Genomic DNA, 27,372 nt, shown 5'->3' on the forward strand with positions numbered 1-27,372 from the left:
GGAGCCGGGCGGCTCGGAGCGCGCGGGGCTGCGGCGACGGCGAGACTCGGCTGGAACGCTCCTCCGCCCGCTTCCTGGAAGCCACTCCTCGCCCTGGGCCGGCCGCCAGGCGCGGTGCCAAGAGCCGGGACTGCCGACGCCGCCACCGCCGCCGCCGGCGGGCGCGCGGGGAAAGGCGGCCGCGAGCCAGCCGGGACGCCCCGCCTCAGCCGGAGCCGGGAGCGGGGATGCCATCGCCACCCCCCACCCCGCCCCAACCTCCGCGAGCCTCTGCCCGCCCCGCCCGGGCCCGGGCGCCGACTCTGCTAAGTCAGGCCCAGCGGCCACACGGAGGTTTGCCCGGAACCGCTGGCTCGTGCCTGCGAGCCTCCGGCGCTCCCGGCCAGGCCTGACCAAAGTCGGAGACCAGTGGCCCCTCCCGGCCTGCCCGCCTTCGCCTCCAGCGGCGCCCAGAGCACACGCCGGGCCTGGGCCAGTGGACTCCGGTGAGCTCGGACCCTTGGCCACCAGGGACCACCAGGGACCACCAGCGACCTGGTGCCTCTTGCTATGAGCCGAGCTTGGGTAACAGAGCTGCGCAGCTGCCCAAACCCCGGGGTACCCAGGCCTGAGATTTGGGGTGGCGGTGTCAGGGACCCGGAGTGGGGTGAATTTCCTCGTGGAGGTGGTGAGAAGTAGGTGGACTGCTTGTCCCTAGCCTTGCTCTAATTTCAGAAGTATGAATCCAAGGGCCTCGGGATGGCTTGAAAAGTCTCATTATGCCTGGGGCTAAGTCTTCACAGTCCCCATTTCCTTGGGTGCCTAGTGTGTACCAGCCACCTGCCAAGCTCTTCATGTGCAGCTCATCTTCACAAGGGCCCCAGGGTGTTAGTAACATTCTTCCCATTTCATGGATGGGAAAGCTGAGACCCAAGGGACACATAACTTGTAGGCAGTAAGTTGCAAAGTCAGCGCTGGAGCCTGCATCTCCCCTCTTTAAAGGCTCCACTGTTCAGCCCTGAAGGTTGTCTCCTGCCTGTTCTGTGGTTGGTACCTTACAGGTGGTGGTAGAGCTTTACCCAGAGGAGCTGGTGCTGCCTGTCTACCTCCATCATCTTCCCTTCCTTACTGTGGGACTTCCTCTGGCGCAGAGGAAGACCTCCAGGACTGTCTGTGTCTCTCCACTCCAGGTAAAATGGCCGGAATCTTTCAGGAAGTGAGAAGAGAACATTCAGTGTGAAGCGGGCAGAGGAGAGACTGGTCACTAAGTGCAGAGGAGGCTGGGCTAAACCAGAAAGAATGCAGCCATGTACAGTGGATTCTCCTTATTTGCCATGTAAGTTTTGTTCTCATAAAGTTAAGGGAACTTTAAAATGAATTTGGGAATACCAAACCATTGCTCCTGGGGAAAGCACAGAATTAGACTCCTGCCAGCCTCTGAGCTAAAAAACTACCTGGTGGCTTAAATGGTAAAGCATCTGCTTGCAATGTGGAAGACCCAGGTTCAATCCCTGGGTCAGGAAGATCCCCTGGAGAAGGAAATGGCAACCCACTCCAGTATTCTTGCCTGGAAAATTCCATGGATGGAGGAGCCTGGTGGGCTAAAGTCCATGGGGCTACCAAGAGGCAGACATGACTGAGCCTCTGTGCTACGTTCTTGTCAACTGATCAATACATAACATTAACTATGTGTCTTTCTCCTTAAAGACATCTTTGTTGTTATTGTTGTTGTTTAATCCCTAGGTCATGTCCGACTCTTCTGTGTCCCCATGGACTGTAGCCCGCCAGGCTCCTCTGTCCGTGGGATTCTCCAGGCAAGAATACTGGAGTGGGTAGCCATTCCCTTCTCCAAGGGATCTTCCTCACCCAGGGATGAAACCCACGTCTCCTGGATCACGGGCAGATTCTTTACCACTGGAACCACCAGGGAAGCTCTAAAGACATCTTACTTAACATATATTATTGATTCATTAATGCTGAACCCACAACTTGTGCCCAAATAAGTTTATCTCACAGGTATCTCATCTAACACAAGGGTTTTGTCCACAGGGCACATCGCAGGGTTCCTCTGCTTAGGAGCATGAGACAGCAAATCAGCACTGCTCTTGAGGGCCATTTTAAACAACAGAATCACCAAGGGAAAAAAAGAATAAAACGTGAAAAGTGGCACTGAATAGGCCATCAGAGAATGCTTGTTTACAGTATGAGAGCTGAAACAAGGTGGAACATGGGGCCTGGATGAACCTGAGCTAGGAACATGTATATCAGGCAACTCAAAATTTCACCCCTCATCAGAGAACCATCAATGTGCTGCAAGTCTTGATTTGGGGGACTGCAAATAAATTTTAGCAAGTAGGCAAGTTCGCAGATACGGAATCTGCAAATGATGAGGATTGACTGTGTGTGTTTCTCCTGTCAAGGTGTAAACTCAAAGCCTGAGCATAACATGCCTGCATGATCAATTGCTCAGTCGTGTCCGACTCTTTGCGACCCTATGGACTGTAGCCTGCCAGGCTCCTCTGTCCATGGGGATTCTCCAGGCAAGAATACTGGAGTGGGTTGCCATTTTCTTCTCCAAGGAATCTTCCAGAACCAAGGATCAAACCCATGTCTCCTGCACGGTAGGCGGATTCTTTACCACTGAGCCACCTGAGATGCCCCTGTCAAGGTATGGTCAAGGAATAATGATTCCAAACACAATATACCAGACTCTGTTCCAGGTACTTCGCTGGTATTAACTCTGTCCTTACACCAGCCCTTGGTAGCTCAACTGGTTAAGAATCCGCCTGCAATGCAGGAACTCCCAGTTCAATACCTGGGCCAGGAAGATCTGCTGGAGAAGGGATAGGCTACCCACCACGGTATTCTTGGACTTCCCTGGTAGCTCAGATGGTAAAGAATCTGCCTGCAATGTGGGAGACCTGGTTTGATCCCTGGGTTGGGACGATCCCCTGGAGAAGGGAATGGCTACCCACTCCAGTATTCTGGCATAGAGAATTCCATGGACTGTATAGTCCATGGGGTCACAAAGACTGAGTGAAAGACTGAACGACTTTCACTTTCACACCAGCCTATGGGGTAAGTATCATGTTTATTCCACTTCACAAACTAGGAGACTGATGTAGAGAAAGGTTTAGACACCACATGTTCTTAGCAACTAGACTATACTACATCTCGCATCATTCACATTCCAAAATAGAGCCTATTGCAAAAATCACATGAATATTCAAAATGAAATGAAGAATTCAAAGAGAGATTATGTTGTGCAGTGGCAGCCGGGCACTCCCTCTGACTCAGGAAGGCACCGAGAAGTCTCCTGCAGTGGAGGAGAGTGGGGTTGTTGGAAGCATTTGAGCTGCTGGGCTCTCAGGTGTTAATGGCCCAGCGGGGACTTCCTGTCTCATGTTCCTTGGCGCACTCTTGACTCTGAAGTCAGCCTCCAGGGACTGCTCACACCAAGGAGGACGCCAGGGATGAGCCTTTCTCTCCCACAGGTGCCGGGGAACATCAGGCCAGCCCCTTTAAGGAACAGTTGGGAGAACATCAGGGAACTGGTGAAAAGCAGGTGAAGTATCAGCAGTTCCCTGATGGGCGTTCCCCTTCCTGCTCACCCTAGCGGGCTGAGTAGTCAGTCCTGTGAGTGCCCTTAAGGCCCTGTGAGTTCGTGTTACCCATCCAAGCTCTGTCTGCTCGCCGCACAGCAGGCCAGTAACCAGGAGACCAGGTGTCGAGGCAAGGAATAGTGACTTTATTCAGAAAGCCGCGCATCTGAGAAGATGGAGGACTAAAGGTCTAGAGAACCATCTTATGGGGTCTAGACACCAGTTTCTTTCATAGAACAGAGAGAGGGAAGAGGTGAGGAAGTAAAGTAAAAAGGCCATGGGTCTTGCAGAATATCTCCTGGCTTGGCCAGCACTGGGGAGCTAGGAGAGGATGTATTAATTTCTTCAGGGGTCAGGGTGTCTCCCTGGGAGCTGAACAAAGGTACTTTAGTTTAACGTCAGGCAGAGGGGCAGGGTTCCCTGAGGCAGGCCATTATGTGTGCTTACAGCCACAGACAGCATCCTTTTAGTGATGAAAGTACCAAAAGCAACAGGAAGCAAAGCTTAAAAGAAACAGATCCAACGTGGAGTCAGGTGTGCTCTTTCCTATTACATCAGGATAGCAAACTGCCCAAGTCTGGGAGGGTGGGCTGAACCTCACAGGTCCTGTCCCCAGATTCACCGTCTAATCACCCCCAGAGAGCTCTCCTCCATCACTCTACCCAAGTGTAAATGCAGAGCCTGCTTCAGTGCCTGTACCTACTCTACCCTGCCACCCACTCCCCTCTCCCCTGAAACCTCCCACAATGTTTAAACAAGACATTGCCAAAGACACTGAGGTGGGGAAGATTGGGGAATGGTAAGAACAGAAGGGAATGAACTCCCTAAAAGCTGTATCGGTCTGATCAGGCCACGGGGTGGGACTGCAGAACCAATCTCTCTGGTGGGTGGGGGAGGGGGTGGGCAGGATTCAGACCCCTCACTGCCTAGCTCCTGGACTCTCCCCCTATGAGAACCCCCACCACCTGGGGACAAAGGCAGTGCCTTTCAATTTGGAGAGGTCTAAGAAATCAAGTTCCATTTCCTCCCTAAAATCGATCCTCTTGCATTTCCAGTCTCCCTTATCCATTTCCTAACCATGCTCCCAGCATCGCCTACTGACAAAAACCAGACAAACACAACAATGCAACATTTGTATCAGAGATATATAGAGAGGTAGAGAAAGAAATGGAACCCCACTCCTGTACTCCTGTCTGGGAAATCCCACGGACAGAGGAGCCTGGTGGGCTACAGTCCATGGGGTCACAAAGAGTCGGTCATGGCTTAGTGGCTAAATGACAACAACATACAGAGAGGACCAGGAAGTTCCTACCAGTGATGCTGCTCTTGGGGTCGGTGTGGATTTCACCCTGAGAAGTGACGTCACGTCAGGGCTTTGGCCTGAATTTGTTCCTGATACAGAATTACTCTTTCTGGTTGCAGGTCTTGTAGATGGACTTGGGAAGCATGCTCAAGGCTGTGTTGGAGGCTGGTGGACAAGAGCCCTTGGAGACAAATCCTAGAGAAGTTAGAGCTGACTGCAGAAGGCACAGAGGAGCCACTGGGGTGAGCATGGTGTCTTCCCGGTGTGAGACTGCCCGGGGAGTGCTTTTACAGGAAAGACCTGGAAGGGAGCAAGGGACACAAATAGGGATGGGTAGAGAGCAGAGACAGCCTGTGCACACGAGTACGTGTGGACACACACACAGACAGCCTCAGAAACTGAGAGGCATGCCCTCATGGTGGTTTGAGTCACTTTTATGGAGCAGTTCTTCTGGGTTTCCTTTGGCCAGTCGTCTTGCTTTGCCTGGTTCTGAGTCCATATATGGTACATCTCAGGATCCTCCCAGGTTGGCCCACTCTCTTAGCCAAGATGGATTCTAGTGAAGAGGCCTATGGGTGGGTTGACATCACCTACTATGGGGTGGTGCCCCCTCCCTTTTTCACCTTCGAAGAGCCTTTCTGCACATGTGTAGTCGGGAAGATCTCCTAGACCTTGGGAATGAGGAATACATGGTCTTTTATCACTTATATATATAAGTGATATATATATATATCACTTATATATATCACTCAAGCTCCTCTCTCGCTCCTGCTATTTTGGGACATCTGTCCATTGGGGAGGAACTCCAGCAGCTCAGCCTGAGGCCCATCTCTCTCCTGCCTCACTCTCATAAGCCAAAGAAGATGCTTCAGAGAAGGTCCCGGCTTTAAGCCCCTGGCTGCCACACTCACATAAATGGGAGGTGGGTGTATGTTCCCATGACAAGGGTTTGGACAGAGCATCTGCCCCAACAGCATCTAGCACACCTGGCTTCTCAGGTGTTCCCCACCCCACATGGAAAACAAGCTCAGCTAGAGGTGGTCGTTTTCTCTCTGTCCAGAGCCCGCCTTTGGAACAGAAATTTGCTTCATAAAAAGTGTTCAAGTCTCCTGCCTCATAAGCAAAAAAAAAAAAAAAGGCCCTTGGGAAGAGGGGTGACAAGAGTGAAGGTTCTACTTGGCGAGGGGCTCTGTGCGCTTTGGCACACCCTCATTCTTGGTTTCTGCTCTTGTCCTGCACCTAGACCCCCAGGAAGCCCCTTGGGGAGCCGGATCCATGATTTCAGGACTTCTTAGAGGTATGAGATCCATCATGTCAAGGCAGGAGGCTTGGGCCATTCATACTGCTGTAGCACTGGAAGTCTGAGCCAGTCAGAATCTCTGTCAGGAGAGTGAGGTAGTGTTGGACAGACTTTCTAGAAAGCTCCAAACCTTTGGGGTTGGGCAGGGGAGAGCTTTAGTCCCCCAAAGTGTTGCAAAGGAATGGAGTTGGATTTTGGTGACCCTTCTCAGGGCCAGCAAAGTCTCCAGGCCCCAGACCCAAGGCTAACTTCATGTGGCCTCTAGGGCTGGGAAGGGGCTGACCTGACCATTTTACGTGCGTCTCATACTCTGATGGTACATGTATGTGTGTGTCTTGTGCTCAGTCATGTCCACATCTTCGCGACCCCATGGACTACAACCCACCAAGCTCCTCTGTCCATGGGGTTTCCCAGGCAGGAATACTGGGCTGGGTTGCCATTTCCTTCTCCAGCGGATCTTCCTGACTCAGGGATCTAGCTCTCCTCTCCTGCATTGCAGGTGGATTCTTTACCACTGAGCCAGGGGAAAGCCCATAAGCTTATTGCATACAAGCAAATCCTTAGGCCTCATTCAAGACTATGGCTTCTTTCTTTGCATATAATTCTAACAGGTTTGTTCATCTAGTTTTCAAGAGTAAATCAAAGGCTCTGAGTTAGAAAGGGACAGAATCTCTACTCAGAAAAGGGATACTGGCAGCCTAAAGGTGCTACAGAAAAACTGTAAAAGGCACAAAACAAGTAAAACACACCATAAGTCTGGTACAGTTTTGTTCACACTGGTAGGGCCTGAGAGGATCACAGGGTCACTCCAAGGGCTTTGTTCATGCTCATGAACCCAGGTTATCTACAAATGCACTTGTTCATCACATTAAGTTTATGGATGTATGGAAGTACAGGCTACATTTCAGAAAAATAATCACTCATCAAAGGGCTAAATTGTAAGAAAAAGAAAACAAAGGCAGGCACCATGTATTCCTTTAACAAGTCACCTTTAGCTTCCTGAAAAGTTCACACCTGTCGTGAACAGTCCTGCAGTGAACACTGGGGTAAATGCATCTTTTTCGATTATGGTTCTCTCAGGGTATATGTCCAGTAGTGGGATTATAACAAAGGTTTGTCTAGTCAAGGCTATGGTTTTTCCAGTGGTCATGTATGGATGTGAGAGTTGGACTATAAAGAAAGCTGAGCACCAAAGAATTGATGTTTTTGAACTGTGGTGTTGGAGAAGACTCTTGAGAGTCCCTTGGAGATCCAACCAGTCCATCCTAAAGGAAATCAGTCCTGAATATTCAATGGAAGGACTGATGCTGAAGCTGAAACTCCAATAATTTGGCCACCAGATGCCAAGAGCCGACTCATTTGAAAAGACCCTCATTCTGGGAAAGATTGAGGGCAGGAGGAGAAGGGGATGACAGAGGATGAGATGGTTGGATGGCATCATTGACTCAATGGACATGGGTTTGGGTGGACTCTGGGAGTTGGTGATGGACAGGGAGGCCTGGCGTGCTGCGATTCATGGGGTCACAAAGAGTCGGACACGACTGAGCAACTGAACTGAACTGAACTGATGGTACTTTTATTCCTAGTTTATTAAGGAATCTTCGAACTGTTCTACATAGTGGCTGTACCGATTTACATAACATGTAAAATAGATAACTAGTGGGTGGGGCAGCGGGAAGCTGCTATATAGCACAGGGAGCCCAGCCTGGCGCTCTGTAACGCTCCACCTTAGAGGGTGGGAGGCTCAAGAGGGAGGAGATATATATATATCTCCTCAACTCCACGACTGAAGCAACTTAGCATGCATGTATTTATACACACACACACACACACACACACATATATATGTAAATAAGAAAGTGTTAGTCGCTCAGTCATGCCTGACTCTTTGCGACCCCATGGACTGCAGCCCACCAGGCTCCTCTGTCCATGAGGTTTTCCAGGCAAGGTATGTGTATATATATATAAATATATATATATATATATATATATATATTTATATATAACTGATTCACATTGATGTATGGCAGAGACCGTGACAACACTGTAAAGCAATTATCCTTCAATAAAAAAGTTCACACCTAGCACATCATCTCTGACAATTCCAGGAGACCAAGCTTTTATTCCAGAATTGATCCATTTGAGCAAAAAGAACAGAGTGTAACATACTCTGTACACGTCACTGTTTAAAAATGTGATACCAGTTTTCTTACAAGTTGTCAAGAAGAGTTGTGCCCAAAGCATTTTCTCCCATGCTGCACTGCATGTCACTCACCCCGCACTGCAGAATGAGACCCGCTTGTTTAGTCTGCTTCCTTACGTGTTCCTTACTCTGTCCGCTTGGCAATATTTGGGTTGGAAACACCACAAAGAAATACTTGAAAAGTCTTTTTTCAAATATAAGTTCAATAAAAACATTTCTATGTGTTACATTTTGCAAAACACACAACTTCAGGAGAGTTTAGATAGCCAATTAAGCATTGTTATCCCTTCTTTACCAAGACTTGGGCAAAAATTTTCTAGGGATAAATATGAAGAACTAAATTCCTTCAGATGCCACCATTCATATCTGGTCAGTTTTAGGCTTAAAGAACAATTCAGTTCAATACAGCAAAATGCAATATTTATGTTTTTTGCAATATATACTAAATTTTTGCCAGGTATGTCTAGGTCCTGGGAATACAGTGACATAGAAAGATACAGCCCTGCCTGAAGGAGCAAATGAGATACAGTGTTATAAATTATTTCAGAGATACAAGCACAAAGAGCTAGAAAACTTTTGCATAGGATGGCAACTGATTCAGTCATGGGGCTTTTAAAGATGTCTTAGGAGAAGTGATATTTCAGCTATGAACTAAACTTTCTATTTTTTTTTTTTTTGAGGAATCTCCATACTGTTTTCTATAGTGGTTGCACCAGCTTACATTCCCACCAACAATGTAGGAGGGTTTCTTTTTTTTCCCACAGCCTTATCCAGCATTTGTTATTTGTAGAGGTGGCTCAGATGGAAAAGAACCTGCCTACAATGCAGGAGAACAGGGTTTGACCCCTCCATCAGGAAGATCCCCTGAAGAAGGAAATGGCTATCCACTCCAGTATTCCTGCCTGGGAAATCCCATGGACAGAGGAGCCTGGTGGGCTACAGTCCATGGGATCTCAAAGAGTTGGACACAACTGAGCAACTAACACTTTCAAGCTTTCATTCTGCCTTGTGTGAGGTGGTACCTCATTGTAGTTTCGGTTTGCATTTCTCTGATAATTAGCAATGTTGAGTATCTTTTCATGTGCCTGTTGGCCATCTGTGTCTTCTGTAGAGAAATGTCTATTTAGATCTTCTGCCCATTTTTCCATCGGATTGTTTGTTTTTTTGTTGTTGAGTTGTGTGAGCTGTTTGTATATTTTGGAAAGTAAGTCCTTGTTGGTCCCATCATTTGTAAATGTTTTCTCCTAGTCTGTATATTGTCTTTTCTTTTTGTTTATGGTTTTCTTTGCTGTGCAAAAGCTTGTAAGTTTGATTAGGTCCCATTTGTTTACTTTTGTTTTTATTTCTGTTGCCTTGGGAGACTGATATTGGTATGATTTATGTCAAAGAATGTTTTGTCTGGCTATAGTTTTAACAGTCCAAGCAAGAGCTCATGATGGCCTAAGCTGGTACAAGTGGTAGTGAAAACAGAAGAAAATAGAAGGATTTGAGACAGTTGTTAAAGAATTTTTAAGACTTGGTGAATTACTTAAAAGAGTAGAGAGGAGAGACAGTCAAGGTTGATACCCTGATTCCTGCCATGGGCCATGGGTGATGGCAGTGTCATTTGTGGAGGTTGGGAGTGTAAGAGGAAGAGGAGTGTTGTGGGTGGAAAGAGAAAGAGCGAGAGATGATGACTTAACTTGGAACATTCTGAGCTGGAAATCCCTCTGGGCCTAGAATCAGGATGACAACTTGGGCTGGAGATTTAGCTTCATGACTCATCAGCATATGGTTGATACTTGAAGCCGTGGAAGTTGATAGTGTGGATGAAAACAGCCAGCTCATCCACCATTTATCCATACATCCATTCATCAGAAAAGGAATTTCTGTTTGTCCTCCAGTGTGCATGCAGTATATGTATGAAAGTTTGAACGTTTAGTCGCTCAGTCGTGTCCGACTCTTTGCGACCCCATGGATTGTAGGCTACCAGGCTCCTCTGTCCACGGGATTTTCCAGGCAAGAGTACTGGAGTGGGTTGCCATTTCCTTCTTCAGAGGATCTTCCTGACCCAGGGATCGAATCCAGGTCTCCCACATTGTAGGCAGACACTTTATTGTCTGAGCCACCAGGGAAGTCCCTATATGTATAATTTCTCCTAAACAGTGAAAATATCACACGTTTCTTTTTCTCAAAAAAAAAAAAAAAGAAAGAAAGAAAAAACCATCATCACTGTGAGGCACTTTTGATTTCTGTCTGTCTTCACCACTTGCTCATAGGGTTGAGTGGCTCTGGCCAGAAGGATGTTTCCTCAGCTCTGTTCTTTTGCTCTTTCATTGTGAACTTCAATCTGAAAAACACACCCACCCCTGAATCCTCCAAGGCAAAGTTTGACATTCAATCCTAGCCTGGGGCTCTGGTTTACCATCAAAGCATGAGTGGGTCTTATTCGGCCTTCCCCATGAAATTGCTAAATGCTGTTTCATTAAACGTGGCGTGCCAAAGAAGTGTATTTTTCTTGTTGTTTTTTAAAAACCAAGAAAAAAACCAAAAAACTCTGTGAAACAAGTATCCCCAAATTCATGTATGGTGTCAGGAAGATTGAGAACAAAATGACTAGTGTTCTACAAAGCATAAATAAGAAAAATGGAAAAGAATTTTTTCTTTAAAAAAGGAAGTCCCTAGGTATACCTATGGCTAATTCATGTTGATGTACAGCAGAAAACAAAGTGATATTGTAAAGCAATTATCCTTCAATTAAAAATAAAAATTTTTTTAAAAAACCCTGATATTGACATGAACTGTCAGATCAGGTAGAGACTTCATATCAAAGATGATTTGAACTCATATGTTGTATTCAAACTACCCATTCCCCACTGAAACCACTAAATGGATACTATATCAAATTCTCTATGAATGCTGGAAGCTGAGGAAGGGAATTGCCCCCATAACTGCGACTCACAGGGTTGATGCGATACACCAGTAGCCATTGCTCTGGTGACAGTGGCCCTGTGACAGAGGAAGAGAGCTGTGCGCTGTGAATGTCATCTGATGACGCTGCCAGGAAGCTAAGGCAACTATGGTTATCTTGTGGGAGAGTCAATGTCACCTGTTCTTTTCAAATTTATTTTTATTTATTTATTTATTTTTGACTGTGCCGCACAGCATGCAGGATCTTAATTCCCTGATCAGGGATCAAACCCATGCCCCCTATGATGGAAGCATGGATTCAAAACCACAGGACTGCCAGGGTTTGTCCCAACATCACCTGATTCTTTTACTACATCTGGCCTGCGACCTCTCAGGGATGGTCCCTCTGGAGGGGCATCTCCCTGTGTGGTATGCCCCTGGGCTGCCTCCTGGAGTGTATGCAAACCACAGACCATGGTTTTCACAATGATCAGTTTAAGGTGACCAAAGTGTGTCACCCTTCTGGTGAAGGTTCTGAGGAGCAGTAACCCTTCCATCCTTGGAATCTCAAGAGTCACAGGAGCCTTTGAAGAGCGATCATCTTCTGAGTTGCATCTAGATGCACTGGGAGAGTCGAGAGGCAGAGGTGGTGACAGCTGAGAGCAACACAGCCTCATGTCCTTCCGTTATGGGTGCTCAGTTATTACCATGCCTGTGGCATCACATGGACAGTTATTAATATGTACATAAGGATTGAATAGGCTTCCCAGGTGGCACTAGTGGTAAAGAACCCACCTGCCAATGCAGGAGAGCATGGCAACCCACTCCAGTATTCTTGCCTGGAGAATCCCACGAACAGAGGAGCCTGGCGGGCTATAGTCCATTGGGTCATAAAGAGCTGGACATAAAGAGTGACTAACACAATACTGCATCAGTTTCTTAGGGCTGTCCTAACAAATGACTATGGCTAGGTGACTCAAAACAACAGAAACTAATCATCTCACTTCTGGAGGCCAGATGTCCAAAGTCAATGTGTCAGCAAGTCCATGCAGCACCTGAAGGTTCTGAGGAGAATCCTTTCTCGCCTCTTCTTGGCTTCTGGGAGTACCACTCCAATCTTTCTCTGTCTTCACATGCTCTCCCTGTGGCCTGCTCCCCTATGTCTGGTTCTGTGACAAATCCCCCTCTCCTTTCTCTTCAGATACCAGTCACTGGGTTCAGTGCATGTGTTTAGTCATTCAGCCATGTCTGACTCTTGCGACCCCAAGGACTGCAGCCCACCAGGCTCCTCTGTCCATGGGATTTTCTAGGCAAGAATACTAGAATGGGTTGCCATTTCCTCTTCCAGGAGATCTTCCCCACCCAGGGATTGAGGCCGTGTCTCCTGTGTCTCCTGCATTGCAGGTGGATTCTTTACTCACTGAGCCACTGGGGAAGCCCCATTGGATTCAAGGCCCATCCTAAATCCAGGATGATCTCACCTTAAGACCCTTAACTTGACTCCATCTGCAAAGACCTTATTTCCGAACTCACATTTTTCAGGTACTGGAGATGATGACTCAGACATTTCTTTTTGGAAGCCATTAATCAACCCACTCCAGCCACCAATACTAAAGTTTACTCTACATTCTGTGTCCCACCTGAAATGATGCCCAACGAAGTTATCCAACATAGCTTATCCGAGGTTCTACGACTGAGACCAAAGGACAATAAGGTACTCTAATAACAACATACTAATATAAATGTAGACACAGAATGTAGAAAGAATTCTCACAGGTCCATAATAAATGACTGAAAATGGTCAAAAGATTTGAAGAGGCACTCGCAAAAGCTACACATATGCCCAATGAGCATATGAAAAGATGCTCCACATCATCACTCATCATCAGAGATCGGTCCATGGGAGGCACAAAGGGGCTTAGAATTACAGTACTGTATACTAAATAAGAGACTTTCTACACTAAGTCCCCTACATACGAATGAGTTCCATTCCTAAACAGTGCATAAGTCCAGTTTGCTCATCAATCCAACAAAGTTAGCCTAGGCACCCAACTAACACAATAGGCTGTATAGTACTGCAGTGTCATGGGTTTATAATACTTTTCACACGAATATTACATAAAAAACAAACACAAAAGATAAACATTTTGAATCTTACAGTATAGTACCTTGAAAAGTACAGTAGGGCCAGCTACCACTTTTACGTGGTATAGGGGAGTGCAGGTTCAATTCCTGGTCAGGGAGCTAAAACCCACATGCCTTGTAGCCAAAGAATCAACATGGAAGCAATAGTAACAAATTCAATAAGGACTTTAAAAATGGTCCAGATTTTAAAAATATTAAGAAAGCAAACAACAACAAAAGATTATCTAGTAGCTATTTATATTTAGAGTTGTGGTGGCTTAGTGTCTGCTTCCTTACCTTTGTGCACAGGTCTGGAGGTTGGCTAGAGTCACTCACTTCTGGCCCACGCATCTCCCTGCAGTCAGCTGCTGCTGCTGCTAAGTCACTTCAGTCGTGTCCGACTCTGTGCGACCCCACAGACGGCAGCCCACCAGGATCCCCCATCCCTGGGATTCTCCAGGCAAGAACACTGGAGTGGGTTGCCATTTCCTTCTCCAATGCATGAAAGTGAAAAGTGAAAGTGAAGTCGCTCAGTCATGTCCGACTCTTCGCGACCCTATGGACTATAGCCTACCAGGCTCCTCCATCCATGGGATTTTCCAGGCAAGAGTACTGGAGTGGGGTGCCATTGCCTTCTCTGCTGCAGTCAGCTAGCTTGGGCATGTTCTCCTGATGGAGATGCACAGGTGCAGAGTACAGGTGGAAAGGCTTGAGTATTTTTAAAGTCTCCATTGGTACCCAGCCTGCTACCATCCCACAGGCCAAACAATTCACCAGCCTGCACCCCAGGTCAGGGTGGTCACAGGAGGAATTTGCAGCTGCACGACTGCACTTCAGAATCAACTCAACGTTAAGAATGACCAAGGCCTTTTGCCAAGAGTGTGTCATGTTTATTGGGTGGTTCACAGGTCAGCTAAAACACATGAAGGGGAAAGACCGGAGGCCATCAGTCATGTCAGGAAACAAAATATTTAGCAGTTCTTAGCTTCAAGTGTTGGCTTCCATCACAGCTTGAGGAAGACGGGCCAGTCCCTGACAGAGCTTATGGATGCTGTTTATTTTTAGCAACAAGAAGCACATACATTTATTTAACCAGTGACTTTTAAGACAATCAGCAAAAGAAGAAAACTGTATTTCCATGGAGCCAAGACAAGAAAATCATTTATACAAATTAAACTGATACAAAATACATTATAAAGAGAACCACACATACAAAAGTCATTAAGTTGGTCAAAGAGCAAGAATGCCACAGAACAACCACGCTGAGAACACTGGTGTGAATTCACTTCGGTTATGAAACTTATGTCCGAGAGAGTCTGAGTTAACACATTTACTGAGGTAAAGGCACAATCACTTCCACATAGTTAATGGGGAAGAAGCCAGATTCCCCATGCAGAATTCCTTCATACCAGTTTTCATCTATTTGATTGGTTAATGTAATGATGTCCCCTTCTTTAAATCCTAGTTCTCCTTGGTTTTCAGGCTCAAAGTCATAGAGACCACGACAGCAGGGCTGGTCCATGGGAACGTTAGAACCTGTCCGCATCGTGTGGAGACAAAAAGCACATGGTTAACATGACGGAGCATCCGTGGGGCATTGCAAAGGTGGAGGATTGCAGAGGCCAGGAACAGCAGGCCCCTGCCTGCCTTCCTGTTGAGCCAGGACAAGGCTGGCTTAACCCCCACTGTGGCCTCTGCTCCCCTCAGCTCTCCCTCCTTCCCTAGCTGACCTCCTGAGCCTTGGCTTTTCTCATCAGTTCTCCTAGCCAGAAAATTCAGGCCCAGCCCCTGTTCTTGAAGCAGCTGTTCAGCTCTGCCCGCAGCCCAAGGGAGGTGCAGAATTTTACAAGGGCTAACCCCTGCCCTCAGGGAGCTCATAGTTTCTTTCTTGAGAGTGGACAACACATGAGAAACATCTGAAGAACAAAGATGAGGGACTTCCCTGGTGGTCCAGTGGTTCAGACACTGTGCTTCCAATGCAGGGGACGCGGGTTCAATCCCTCATCAGGGAACTAAGATCCCCGCATGCGGCACAGTGTGGCCAAAAAATAAAATAAATTGATAAGAAACCAAGGCCAAAACAACAACAAAGACGAGGTAGTATATCACCTGTAACTCAGAGATTCAGAAGGAAGCAGAAAAGGCCTGGATGGTCAGGGCCATATTCCTAGAGCTGGGAACCAGGGGGTGGAACATGGCGGAGTGTAAGACTAGAGAGACAAGAGCAGAATCTCTACAGACCAGCCTGCAGCCTTGGGATTGTTGTACTGAGCCAGCAGTTCTCAGGACAACATTTTTAACGTAATTATTTTTTCATTTCAAAACCAAAACTAAACGTGGTAAAAAGATAAAAAGAGAGAGTAAATACATGCAAAATTGACTGCTAATGAAGAGGTGCATGTGTGTCCGCTAAGTCATTTCAGTCCTATCTGACTCTGTGTGACCCATGGACTGTAGCCCTCCAGGCTCCTCTGTCCATGGGATTCTCCAGGCAAGAATACTGGGGTGGATTGCCACACCCTCCTCCAGGGAATCTTCTGGACCCAGGGATCGAACCCACATATCTTACAACTCCTGCATTGACAGGCAGGTTCTTTACCACTAGTGCCACCTGGGAAGCCCCAATGAAGAGGTCAACAGTGTTAAATTAACGTGATGGCATAGAAGCTTCCAGATAACTTTATGAATATATTTGTGTATGTATTTAACATATAATTATTTTCATAAAAGAATATTCCTATTACTGTGAACATTTTACAGGTTACTTTTAATTACTGAACAGTTGTCAACTGTATCAGGATAACATAATTTCTTTATTGTTGTTTTGTTTTGGCTGCGTGGTGTGGCACATGGGATATTAATTCCCTGACCAAGGATCAAACCCCTGCTCCCTGAATTGGGAGCTCATAGTTTTAACCACTGGACCACAGGGAAGTCCCTACCATAACTTCTTTAACTGATATCCTATTATAGGATATTTAAAGGTCATCCTTTCCTTCCTTCCTTCCTTCCTTCCTTCCCTCTTTCTCTCTCTCTTCCCTTCTACATTCCTTCCTGTTCATTTTCCTATTTGTTTCCTCTTGGCATTCATTGATAACTCTTTGAAAAATATCATAATATATGTGTATTTACAAATATGTACATTTAATTCCTGAGGGTAAACTTCTAGGAGAAAATTTGCTCTTCATAGACATAAATTTTTCCAAGACTTTTAAAATTTACTACCAGTATATTTTTCTATTTTCTTTGTCTTAAAAGTATTAGGTGCCCCTAATATATTATAGACTTTTATACTATAAATATTAACCTTGTATCTGTCATATTTGATATATACACTATTTCCAGCTTATTATATGTATTTTTTCCTTTCATTTTGTTTTTGGAGTGTGTACTGGGGGTGGGGCAGGGATGGGGGGTTTCTGTTTTATTTTGGCATCCATGCAGAAATTTTAAACCACATAAGCAGTCAAAGCGGTGAAACTTTTCATTCATGGCTTCCCTTCCACAGTTATACATAAATATTCAACTAAATTTATCCCAGTAATTTTTTTAAAATTAATTTTTATTGTGAAGATGTTTTCCTTCAATCCATTTTTGCAAATAAAGGTATTATTTATTTTTAATAATGTTTAAGCAGCCATCTGAACACAATTTATTAAATAGTAATAATCCATTATTCTCCACTGATTTCAATACTACTTTTGTCTTTATCATATGTTTAATTATCATGTGCACTTGGATCTATTTTAGCATTTTCTACTTTCCCCCACTGATGCATTTCAGTAACTGTACCACACCATTTTAAATAGTGTAGCTTTAAAGTAAATGTCCCTTGGACTGCAAGGAGATCAAACCAGTCAATCCTAAAGGAAATCAACCCTGAATATTCATGGGAAGGACTGATGCTAAAGCTGAATCTCCAACACGTGGCCACCCGATACAAAGATCCAACTCATTGGAAAAGACCCTGATGCTGGGAAGGATTGAAGGCAAAAGGAGAAGGGGCAGCAGAAGATGAGATGGTTAGATGGCATCACTGACTCACTGGACATAAATTTGAGCAAACTCCGGGAGATAGTGGAGGACAGCAGAGCCTGGCATGCTACAGACCATGGGATTACAAAGAGTCTGATATGACTTAGCAACTAAACAACAACAAAAAGTAAAAGTAATTAGTAACGTAAGTTCTTCTCTATTATTCTTCTACAGGCATCCCTTGGAGATATTGCAGGTTTGGTTTCAGACCATTGCAATAAAGCAAACATCTCAATAAAGCAAGTCACACACATTTTTTGGTTTCTCAATGCATACAAAAGCTGTTTACACCATCCGGTAAATAGCATTGTGTCAAAAAAAACAATGTATACACCTTAATTTTAATATACTTTATTGCTGAAAAATGCTAACCATCATTTGAACCTTCAACAAGTCAATCATTTCTGCTGGTGGAGAGTCTTGCCTTGTTGTTAATGGCTGCTGACTTATGAGGGTGGTGTTTGCCTAAGGTTGGGTGGCTGTGGCAACTTCTTAAAATAAGACAACAGTGAAATCTGCCTCATGGATTGACTCTTCCTTTCACAAACGATTTCTCTGTAGCAGGCAATGCTGTTGGATAGCATTTTACCCACTGTAGAACTTTTTTCAAAATTAGAGTCAGTCCTCTCAAATCCTGCTGTTGCTTTATCAACTAGGTTTATGTAATACTGTAAATCCTTTGTTGTCATTTCAACAGTCTTCACAGCATCATCAGTAGATTCCATCTCAAGAAACCTCTTTCTTTGCTCATTTATCAGAAGCAGCTCCTCATCTGTTCAAGTTTTATCATGAGGTTGCAGCAGTTCAGTCACATCTTCAGGCTCCACTTTGAATTCTATTCATTCTCTTGCTCTTTCCACTACATCTGCAGTTATTTCTTCCACTGGAGTCTTGAACCCCACAAAGTCATCCGTGGGGAATGAAAGCCACTTCTGATAATGTTGATATTCTGGCCTCTTCCCATGAATCACAAACATTCTTAATGGCAAGCAGAATCCCTTCCAGAAGGTTTTCCATTTACTTTGCCCAGATTCATTAGATGGATCACTATATGTGGTAGCTATGTTGTTCATTCGCTCAGTCATGTCCGACTCTTTGTGACTCCATGGACTGCAGCCCGTCAGGCTCCTCTGTTCATGGAATTCTCCAGGCAAGAATACTTAAGTGGGCTGCCATTTCCTTCTCCAGGGGATCTTCCCGACCCAGGGATCAAACCCATGTCTCCTGCATTGGCAGGCAGATTCTTTACCACTGAGGCACCAGGGAAGCCCCACATAGGCAGAGTAGATTTAGCATAATTCTTAAATGCCTTAAGATCTTCAGAATGGTACATAAGCATTGGCTTCTACTTAAAGTCACTGCTGCAATAGCCCCTAACAAGAGAGATACCCTGTACTATAAAACTTTGAAGCCAGGCCCTCACTTTTCTTCTCTAGCTATCAAAGTCCTAGATGGCACCTTCTTCCAATAGAAAGCTGTTTCATTTAGACTCAAGATCTCTTCTTTAGTGTAGCCACCTTCATGAACTATCTTAGCTAGACCTTCCTGATAACTTGCTGCAGCTTCTCCATCAGCATGTGCTCCTTCACCGTGCAGTGGTTAAGAATCCACCTGCCAATGCAGGGGACATGGGTTGACTCCCTGGTCCCAGAAGATCCCACACGTGGCAGAGCAACTAAGCCTGTGTCCCACAGCCAGTGAGCCTGTGGTCTAGAGTCTGTGCTCTGAAACAAGAGTTCCTCTACCATCCTGTGTTTTCCATTTCAATTTCCTCTTTCTATTATTATGAAACATTCTTATTTCTCTCCCCATCCAGACTTTAAGAATTGAAACAAGTTCTGCTAGAGACTGTGTTCCTTCCTCAACAAGTCTTTCCCAGCCAAGTAAAGAGAGAAGATAAATTTGGGGCTGGTCAAATGAGAAGCTGCTTTGTCCAGGGGAGGGACCAGGAAGTGGCAGAAAATTCAGCGAGCAGCACCTATTCTCTGGGGGCGGTCCACCCTCAGTACCACCCCCACTGCTAACCTTCTGCACACATTGTCCACCCCATGTGGGAGTGAGAGCCAAGCCCCACCCCCGCACCTCGCTTAGGGAGCGTCTGTCAATGAAGTTCCCCAGTTGGACTGAGACGGTCCCCTCTTGCCTTCCTGCTGCAATGGTTCTCAATCTGGAGGCACGATAAACACCCCCTGCCTGAGCTGACCCCAGACCAATTAAATCAGAAGCTCTGGCAGTGGGACCCAGACACTGGATTTTTAAAAATTTCTCAGGTGTTTCCAATTTCCAAGAGAGGTTGTGAACCACCAGCCCCATGGCCCTCTTTCCCTCCAAGTCCTCTAACAAGAGGCTGGGAGTGTCTGGGAGCTAGTGGGGAAAGCAGGGTGGGGAGTGATGGCGGAGAAGGGGAGGCTGTTCCTCTTCAGGTGGGAAGCTCCTTCCCAGGTGTGACTTCCAGGTAGGTCAGCATTTTAAAATATGGGCCCCCTGCCCCATTATCTCTAGAATCTTCCTGATGCTTCCAGCATGTAGACAGCTCCTTCCATGACAGACCCCTGTCCCACCCCAAGTTTGTATATTCCTTTTGTCGTAATGATGGAAATTGGGGATTGTTTAGTCACTCAGTAATGTGTGACTCTTGGCAACCCCACGAACTGTAGCCTACCAGGTTCCTGTCTACAGGATTTCCCAGGCAAGAATACTGGAGAAGGTTGCCATTTCCTTCTCTAAGGGATCTTCCCGGACCAGGGATCAATCCTGTCTCTCTTGCATTGGCAAGTGAATTCTTTACCACTGAGCCACCAGGAAGCAGGAGGATTTAAATAGGGGGCCTGGTTCATGATCTTGAATGTGAACAGAATAACCTACACTGATTTCAAAGCATTAGGGAGCTGTGTGTTTCCAGGCCAGACTTTCCATTTTCCTTTGGAAATACAGCTCGGATCTGGGTGGGGTGGGGGGCTGTGGGAGCAGGTCACTGAAACCCTGTAGCAAGTCAAGCTGCTGAGTCAAAGTCAGTCCCACTAGTGAATGACTGCTCCAGAGTGGTCCACTAAAACCATCAGTATTCTGTCCTATCTCCCACTACCAGCTTTTGACACAGAGGGAGTCAACTGCCAAGCACCATGATGGTTTGGGGAGGCATTTCCTGGAACACAAAACATCCGTGCTAGAAGGGTCTTTGGTGGTCTTCCACAAGCTTTCTTTTTGAAGAAGAGGCAGTACGTGCCCCTGAGGGGTCACAACAGCCTGGCCCCAGATCTAATGGCAAAGCCAGAAAGAGACACCAGCGCTCCACCCGTGACCTCCTCTCCTGATGTCACCTCCTACATACTCTATGCCGCTGCTAAGTCTTGCCGAGAAACTTCACAGGCTATCACACTGACTATAGGGCCGTGTGTGTGTGTGTGTGTGTGTGTGTGTGTGTGTGTGTGTGTACACATATGTTGGGTTGGCCGAAAAGTTAGTTCTGGTTTTTCCATAACATCGCATGGGGAAATCCGAATGAACTTTTTAGCCAACCTATTTTTCCTCCCATTCACTTTGTAAGCTGCCTGTGATGACTGAAATAAATACTAAATGGCAGACACGCACTTACCCCAGCCTCTGCCTACGCATGCATACGTGTGCCCTCACTGCACACACTCTCTGAACCAATCGGGAGAGACACCTCCCTCCTGTCTCACTTCATTTACTCCAGGTGAGGGACCACTGCCATACTTCCCACTTCTGACTCCGAAGAGCTGGAACTCGACCAGCACTCACATCACACTCCATCAGCAAATCAAGCCGAAACATGGCGTCTCTCCCAAGACCCGGGAGTGGAGAGCCCCTGGGCGAGAGTTCCCCAACTCCGGTGAGGCGTGAGTGCTGGGTTCTCCCCAGCCTCTGCACTGTCCCCCCACCCCAACACAGCTCTCAACAACAGTGCAGGCATCGGTAGGTCCACCCCCAGCAGAGCTCAGTCCACTCTTCTGAACTGTACATGCAGCAAGATGGTATTGGGAAGTGTCATCTGATGCCTTCATCACACTGGGTCATCTTAGCCGTCTGTCCTTTAGGGAGAGGGTGGAACCCACACATGAGGGGTCGATGTTTAACTGGTAAGTTCCAAAATAATGCCATTTCAGTTGTGAGATGGTGTAGACGCTGAGGCTTTCGGGCTTTCATGCCTGAGCCAGGTAGGCTTTTATGAGATTTGAAGTTGGGGTGGGGAGAGACTTCTGGGTTCCAAGGAACCAGAGGTCGAAGAACTCGGAGCACAGAGATTTGTCTTAGAAGCATGGGGAGGGAAGGACTGTTTCTTGCCACCAGAGAAGAGACAAGAGCACTTCCTGGAGTCAGGGAAGAGGTAGAAGAAGAGGGCAGTTTGAAAAGGCTGAGATGCTTCCTGATCCCACCCTGGGGTGGGGGTCTTGTCCCCACTTCCCACTGAAACTGTAGAAGGTAGCTTCAAAGAGCTCTAGACTTGGGGGTGCTGAGCACAGTGAAAATGGTGGGTGGTGTAATTAAACAGGGGCTTCCCCTATGGCTCAGTGATAAAGAATCTCCCTGCAATGCAGGAGACGTGGGTTCGATCCCTGAGTCCAGAAGATCCCCTAGAGGAGGGAATGGCAACCCACTCCAGTATTCTTACCTGGAGAATCCCCATGGACAGAGGAGCCTGGAGGGATACAGTCAATAGGGTCACAAAGAGTCAGACACAAGTGACGCCACTGAGCACCCTCACATGTAATTAAACAGAGAGGGTGCCTGAGGGGGTCACCTGGGCTCCCCATGCACTGTGAACACATCTCCTCAAGACCAGGCAGGAAGTGAGGAAGTGCTGAGGGGGTATCTGGACCAGAGATGACCTGGGGGTGGGTGCACAGGCTCCCAGTGCAGAGGTCCAGTAACCCAAGGGCAAAGCCTGGGGCCCCTGACCCGGGTCCGGACCTGGTGTGATAAATCTCCTCTGTGGAAGCAGTTAAGACTCTGATAAGCTTCCCCACCCATCACTGTGATATTCCTCCAAACACCCACTGTACCCAGGGAACATCTTGAGGGTAGAGAAGGAGGTAGGAGAGAGCCTTGGAGGAAAAACCAATAGCCCTGGCAGGAAATTTTAGCTGAACTGACCAGGTTTAAATCCTGAATCGAGCAAGCAATAAATGGACAGTCTGCACTTTCTATTGGAAGAGACCAAGTTACCTTGAAATGGCCAGATTACGTTTTTTTCCACCATTAGAAGAAATGGAAAAAAGATTAATTTTTTTTTTCTTTTGGCCAACAGTAGAAATGGAAAAAAGATTAAGTTGTTTCCGCCATCGGTCTGAAGAGAGGCTCAAGAGCAAGTTTGGTTAAAGAGGAATTGAGTTTGTGCTCACTCCGTGACAGTGTGTGAACTTTCCCTCTGCACAAAAGACAGGGCAGCATCACCACAGATGGGATGCTGGAAGTGAAGGCAGAAGAGGTGACATGTGCTCAGTGGGATCTTTTCAAACTGGCCGTGCTTGGCGCAGATGTGTGCAAGGAGCCTGAGCGCCCGGCGCCCAAGGATAAGCTGCACCTCTTCCCAGATCTTCTCCGAAGAAAGGAGGGGTCCCACTCAGCACCGCATCTTTGCTGAACACGCACCCCCCTTTCCCCTGGGACCTTCCACCACCACTTCCCTGTACAAGCTGTCTCGTGCATGGTACTTGGCACCTGAACCCGCTGAGAATCTGTGCGCGTGAGCTCCTGGCAGCCAAAGCCCCTCCAGTGAGGAGGCGGCCTCCTCCCGCCCTGGCCGGGGAGCCTGTGTTTATTTTCTCTCACTCCTGAGGCCTGGCTTCACGTAATGTGAGAGAAGAGGTGGGGAAAACACAGTCTCTTCCTTGTTAAGGCTCTGAAACAAAGATTATTTTAACAGAAAGAAGGGAGTGTCCCTATTGAATATTTATTATTCAAGCTCTGTTCCACACCATTAGGGAGTAAAAAAAGAGACCCAACCACAAGAATTTTAAGGAAGGTGGTCGGTCAGTCAGTGCTGCATCGGCAACATGCAACAGGTCGGGATAATTGTGTTCTCTCTAAAAGAAATTTCACTCCCTTCTGGGCAATAATGTGGCCTGGCTTCTGACAACATTTGGTCCCCTCTTGTTTTAACGGAAGGAAGATTCTCTGGAGGCTCTTCTCTGACTCCAGTTTTTATCTCCCCAAGTCCCTGTTGCAAAGGGCTACTCACGTGAACAGAACTGCCAGGCACATTTTATTCTGGTAGCCACAGTCCCACAATGAATACCACAGTCCTGGTCAGCTAGAGGGATAGAAGACTAACCCTCAGTTTTCAGTATTTACCATGTGCCTGAAAACATTCTAAGTGCCTACGAGCAGATTTAATTCTCAGAGGAGCCCTTTGATGAGGTACCATTTGTCACTGTTGTTGTTCAGTAGCTCAGTCCTGTCTGACTCTTTGTGACCCCATGGACTGTAGCCCACCAGGTTCCTCTATGGATTTCCCAGGCCAGATACTGGAGTGGGTTGCCATTTCCTCCTCCAGGGGATCTTCCCAACCCAGGGGTCGAACCTGCATCTCCCACATTGGCAGGCGGATTCTTTACTGCTGAGTCACCTGGAAAGCCTGAGGTACTATTATTTCCCCCAATGTGATGGAGAGAGAAATGGGGGTTCCAAGCATTTAAGCAGCAGTGCTGAGATCTGACCTCCATCTAGGTCCAGAGTCTGAGCTCTTGATCACTGTGGCATGCACCCACTCTGAATATCATTGGATGGTGAGTTTATGCCCACTAGGTTTCCGAGCCAACCGCAGTCAATGGGGTGGTCCATCAGCTGTGTTGGAAAGAGCCATGGGTCCTCAGCAGGGCAGGCTCCTGGAGCTCCCAGACCTGGGATGCTCTTCAAGAGTACTCTCCACCTTAATCCGTCTCTGATCCTAGAAGGTCTGCCCACATCCCACCCCGCCCTGCCAGTCACTGGAGGGATGTCCTTCAGGGCCTTACTCCCTGGGCAGCTTCAAAATGAGCAGCTCAGGCTTCAATAAAAAAATACCATTAAGTCCCATACATATGAACGAGTTCCATTCTGAGAGTGCATCTGTAAGCCCAGTCTGTTCGTAAGTCCAACAAAGTTAGCCTAGCTAACCAACTAACTAGTTGGCTATATACTGCTGCTTTTACGCTTGCTTCTGGACATCCTGGCCTTGAAATAAAGACACTACACTACGGTCCTCTATACAGGACTGTACGGTGAAGTACACACAAGCATGCACGTAGAGGATGCATGCACGTGACAATGTATGCCAGACATGAGAAGTAACTTGTGATAGCTTTGATTGGAAATGCAACCATTCACATCTTTGAAAGTTCCCAACTTGAAGGTTCATATGTATCAGACTTAGTGTAACAAGCAAATAAAAATGGGTGTCTATTCCAGGAGGTGGGTTAGACCCCAGGGTGGAGCTGATGTGCTGGTGTTTCTGCAGCCCGGCCACCTCATGTACTCCCTCCCCCTCTCTCTGCCACCAGCCAAGACCTGGGAGCCTGTTGTTGAAAATATACTTCTCGCCCTGACTTTGAAGAAGATCAAGGAGGAAGCAGAAGTGGTAAGAGGGGCAGGGACATCCTTCTCTCCGTGACACTAAAAGTCACAGCTCTTTCGTTGTCCTTGATCTGTTTTTTCAGATCACCCAAGGAACCCACTGCACTCTCGTCTCCTCTGGTGGCCCTGACTTTGGGGATTTCATTACCTGGAAGCACTGGTCAGAGCATCACAATCGAAAGGCAAGTGACAACCCCCACTCCTACTTTGTGGTGAGCGGGGAAGGGGATGGAGAGAGAAGTAAAATTCACACACCTGTTGTCAACATGCGTGCCTGTCAATGTACAAGGTACAGAGTCTACAGAAGCTACTGACCTGAGGAGAGCTCTTTGTCTTTTAGTAAATGCCCCAAACTGCTGTGCCTTTTAGAGATTTTGTTCCTGCTCTTTATAGTGTTTCTCTTGCCTCTCTTGTCATCAGGCTGCGACCTGTCACTTTTTCCTGCCGACAGTGGACCTTCCCGGAGCAGTCCCCCAGGCCTTTCTAATCTGCTCCTTGCAGTCTGCTGTAGGCTGGGAAATCAGATAACCAGTTATGAAACGTTAACAACTGCTGTGTCCTGGGCGCTTACACTATGTAGCAAGTAGTGGGCATGTGTGCCCAGTACCTCTTATTTACAGGGTCTGATATAATCCTCAGAATAACCCCCTGCAGGTAAGGTGAGAATTCCTAGTCTTGATGACAGAATTCTGACTGAGAGGGATGGAGTGAAAGCCGGGACTTGGGCCTTCCTCTGAAAGGCAGGTGACACCTGTCCTGGCTGGGTGAGCCTGTGTTCTGCTCACTTCCTGGTCTCAAGTCTGGAATGCAGAGGTGTCTGCATATGACTTCTGCTACCCATGGGGAGAGAGGAAGGTACCTGACAGCAGGTGGAATGGGCAGCCAGTTAGGAGGAGTAGTCAGCCACCCAGAGACTCACTGCACCCATACCATCTAACTAGAGAGTTCATCTCTTAATGGGTTGGGCCAAAAAAGGCCTTGGAACTTTCAAGTCTGTTTCTGCTTCAGACTCAAACACTGAGTGTGTACCCCTGGGCCAGGCACCATCTCTCTTGAATTAGAACCAGCATATCTGGTTCAAGCTCCCTTCAAAAGTTGTCATTTTTTTCTTGATCAAAAATTCTCAAGCTCTGGTAGCAAACATTTTTTTGAAGCTAACACTTTTGCTTGAGCTGACCCAGATACAGCATTGGTATATAACCCTGACGAATACTACAAAACCCATTTTTGTTCAACATCTGAAAAGGACTATTTTTGTTCATTTGATAAGACCATATGAGACAGACAGTTTAGATCCCTGGGTTCTAGCTCTGGGTGAGGTCACCTCTGGACCCTGGTTTCCTTACCTGCAAATTTTATGTATAGATCTATGGCTAATGCCATGGACAGAATGTCTGTGTGCCCCCAGTATTCAGATGTTGAAGTCCTAATCCCCAAAGTGGTGGTATTACCAGGTGGGGATGCTGGGGGATGACAAGGTCATGAGGGCAGAGCCCTCGGGAAGGGCACTAGTGCCACCAAGGAAAGACACGACGAGAAGACAGCCATCTGCAAACCAGGAGGGGGTCCCTCACCCGACAACGAGTCTGCCGGCACCTTGATCTTGAACTTCCCAGACTCTGAAACTGTGAGAAATAAATGTTGGTTGTTTTAAGCCACTTGATCTAGTATTTGTTATAGCAGCTCGAGCTAAGACAGTTAAGTCGTAAACTAGTGAGTAAGGTCTAGTAAAGGTTTATGAACAATCTAGAAATAAGAACTCTGTATTTATCCATAGGAGATGTAATTTGTTAAAATAACTTGTCAGTGGAACTCAAGCTTAATTATTATAATCTATAAAAATAAGCACCTGTAATTTGTTTTTACCTTAATACCAATCCTCTACCACTCACACAGATTACAGGAGATGGATTTAACTAGCGAGGTTTGTGCCCTCCTCCATTCATTAACAAAGCTTTCCCTTGTGTACCAAGATGACTTGCACAGACTTCTTGGAAGCTGTGGCCCATTATTTAGCAAAGTTTCCTGGGAGGTGAGCCCTCTGCTACAACCAGGCCCAGGGCGTGTGGGTTGCCTTTGCCACTCTGAGTTAAGGGAAGGAGAAGATGAACAGCAGCCTTAATCAGAGGTGGCTTCCTGGCCACTGGCAGGGGGATCAGCTTGCAGACGGTGTTTTGCTTGGCCAGCTCCTTGCTTTGTACAGTGTGGATTAGTTGCCAGTATTTAAAAATCAGGAGATTGCACATAAATATGTGATTTCTGGCTTCTCGTGGAAAAATCCTAAGGGCTGGCTATCCTTGGTCCACATTCTCGGGCAACAAGCGGCTGCAGTTGGGACGGGGTGAGTATGTACTCTATCCGC

General features: G+C 46.8%; 1 protein-coding gene and 1 long non-coding RNA gene across 4 annotated transcripts in view; one reads left to right on the top strand and one right to left on the bottom strand.

The window, feature by feature from the left end:
- The first annotated feature begins 399 nt into the window (after window positions 1-399).
- On the top strand, window positions 400-14,002 carry LOC133068373 (uncharacterized). The gene is made up of 5 exons (XR_009695505.1): window positions 400-485; window positions 1,170-1,315; window positions 5,004-5,126; window positions 12,819-12,990; window positions 13,710-14,002. It is a non-coding gene; the product is annotated as an uncharacterized LOC133068373 (long non-coding RNA).
- Window positions 14,003-14,056: 54 nt separating this feature from the next.
- Window positions 14,057-27,372, bottom strand: part of SH3GL3 (SH3 domain containing GRB2 like 3, endophilin A3) — a 108,451-nt gene continuing 95,135 nt past the window's right edge. For 2 of the 3 annotated variants that reach the window (XM_061159614.1, XM_061159616.1), the window contains 2 exons: window positions 26,585-26,635; window positions 14,057-14,936 (listed from right to left, as the gene is read on the bottom strand). In XM_061159614.1, coding sequence (XP_061015597.1) covers window positions 14,731-14,936; window positions 26,585-26,635 — 257 coding nt within the window. In that variant the 3' untranslated portion in view covers window positions 14,057-14,730. The remainder of the gene's footprint in view (window positions 14,937-26,584; window positions 26,636-27,372) is intronic. The other variant, XM_061159615.1, reaches the window with a different exon arrangement.

This window comes from Dama dama, chromosome 13 (genome assembly GCF_033118175.1).
Source record: "Dama dama isolate Ldn47 chromosome 13, ASM3311817v1, whole genome shotgun sequence".
Taxonomy (NCBI): domain Eukaryota; kingdom Metazoa; phylum Chordata; class Mammalia; order Artiodactyla; family Cervidae; genus Dama; species Dama dama.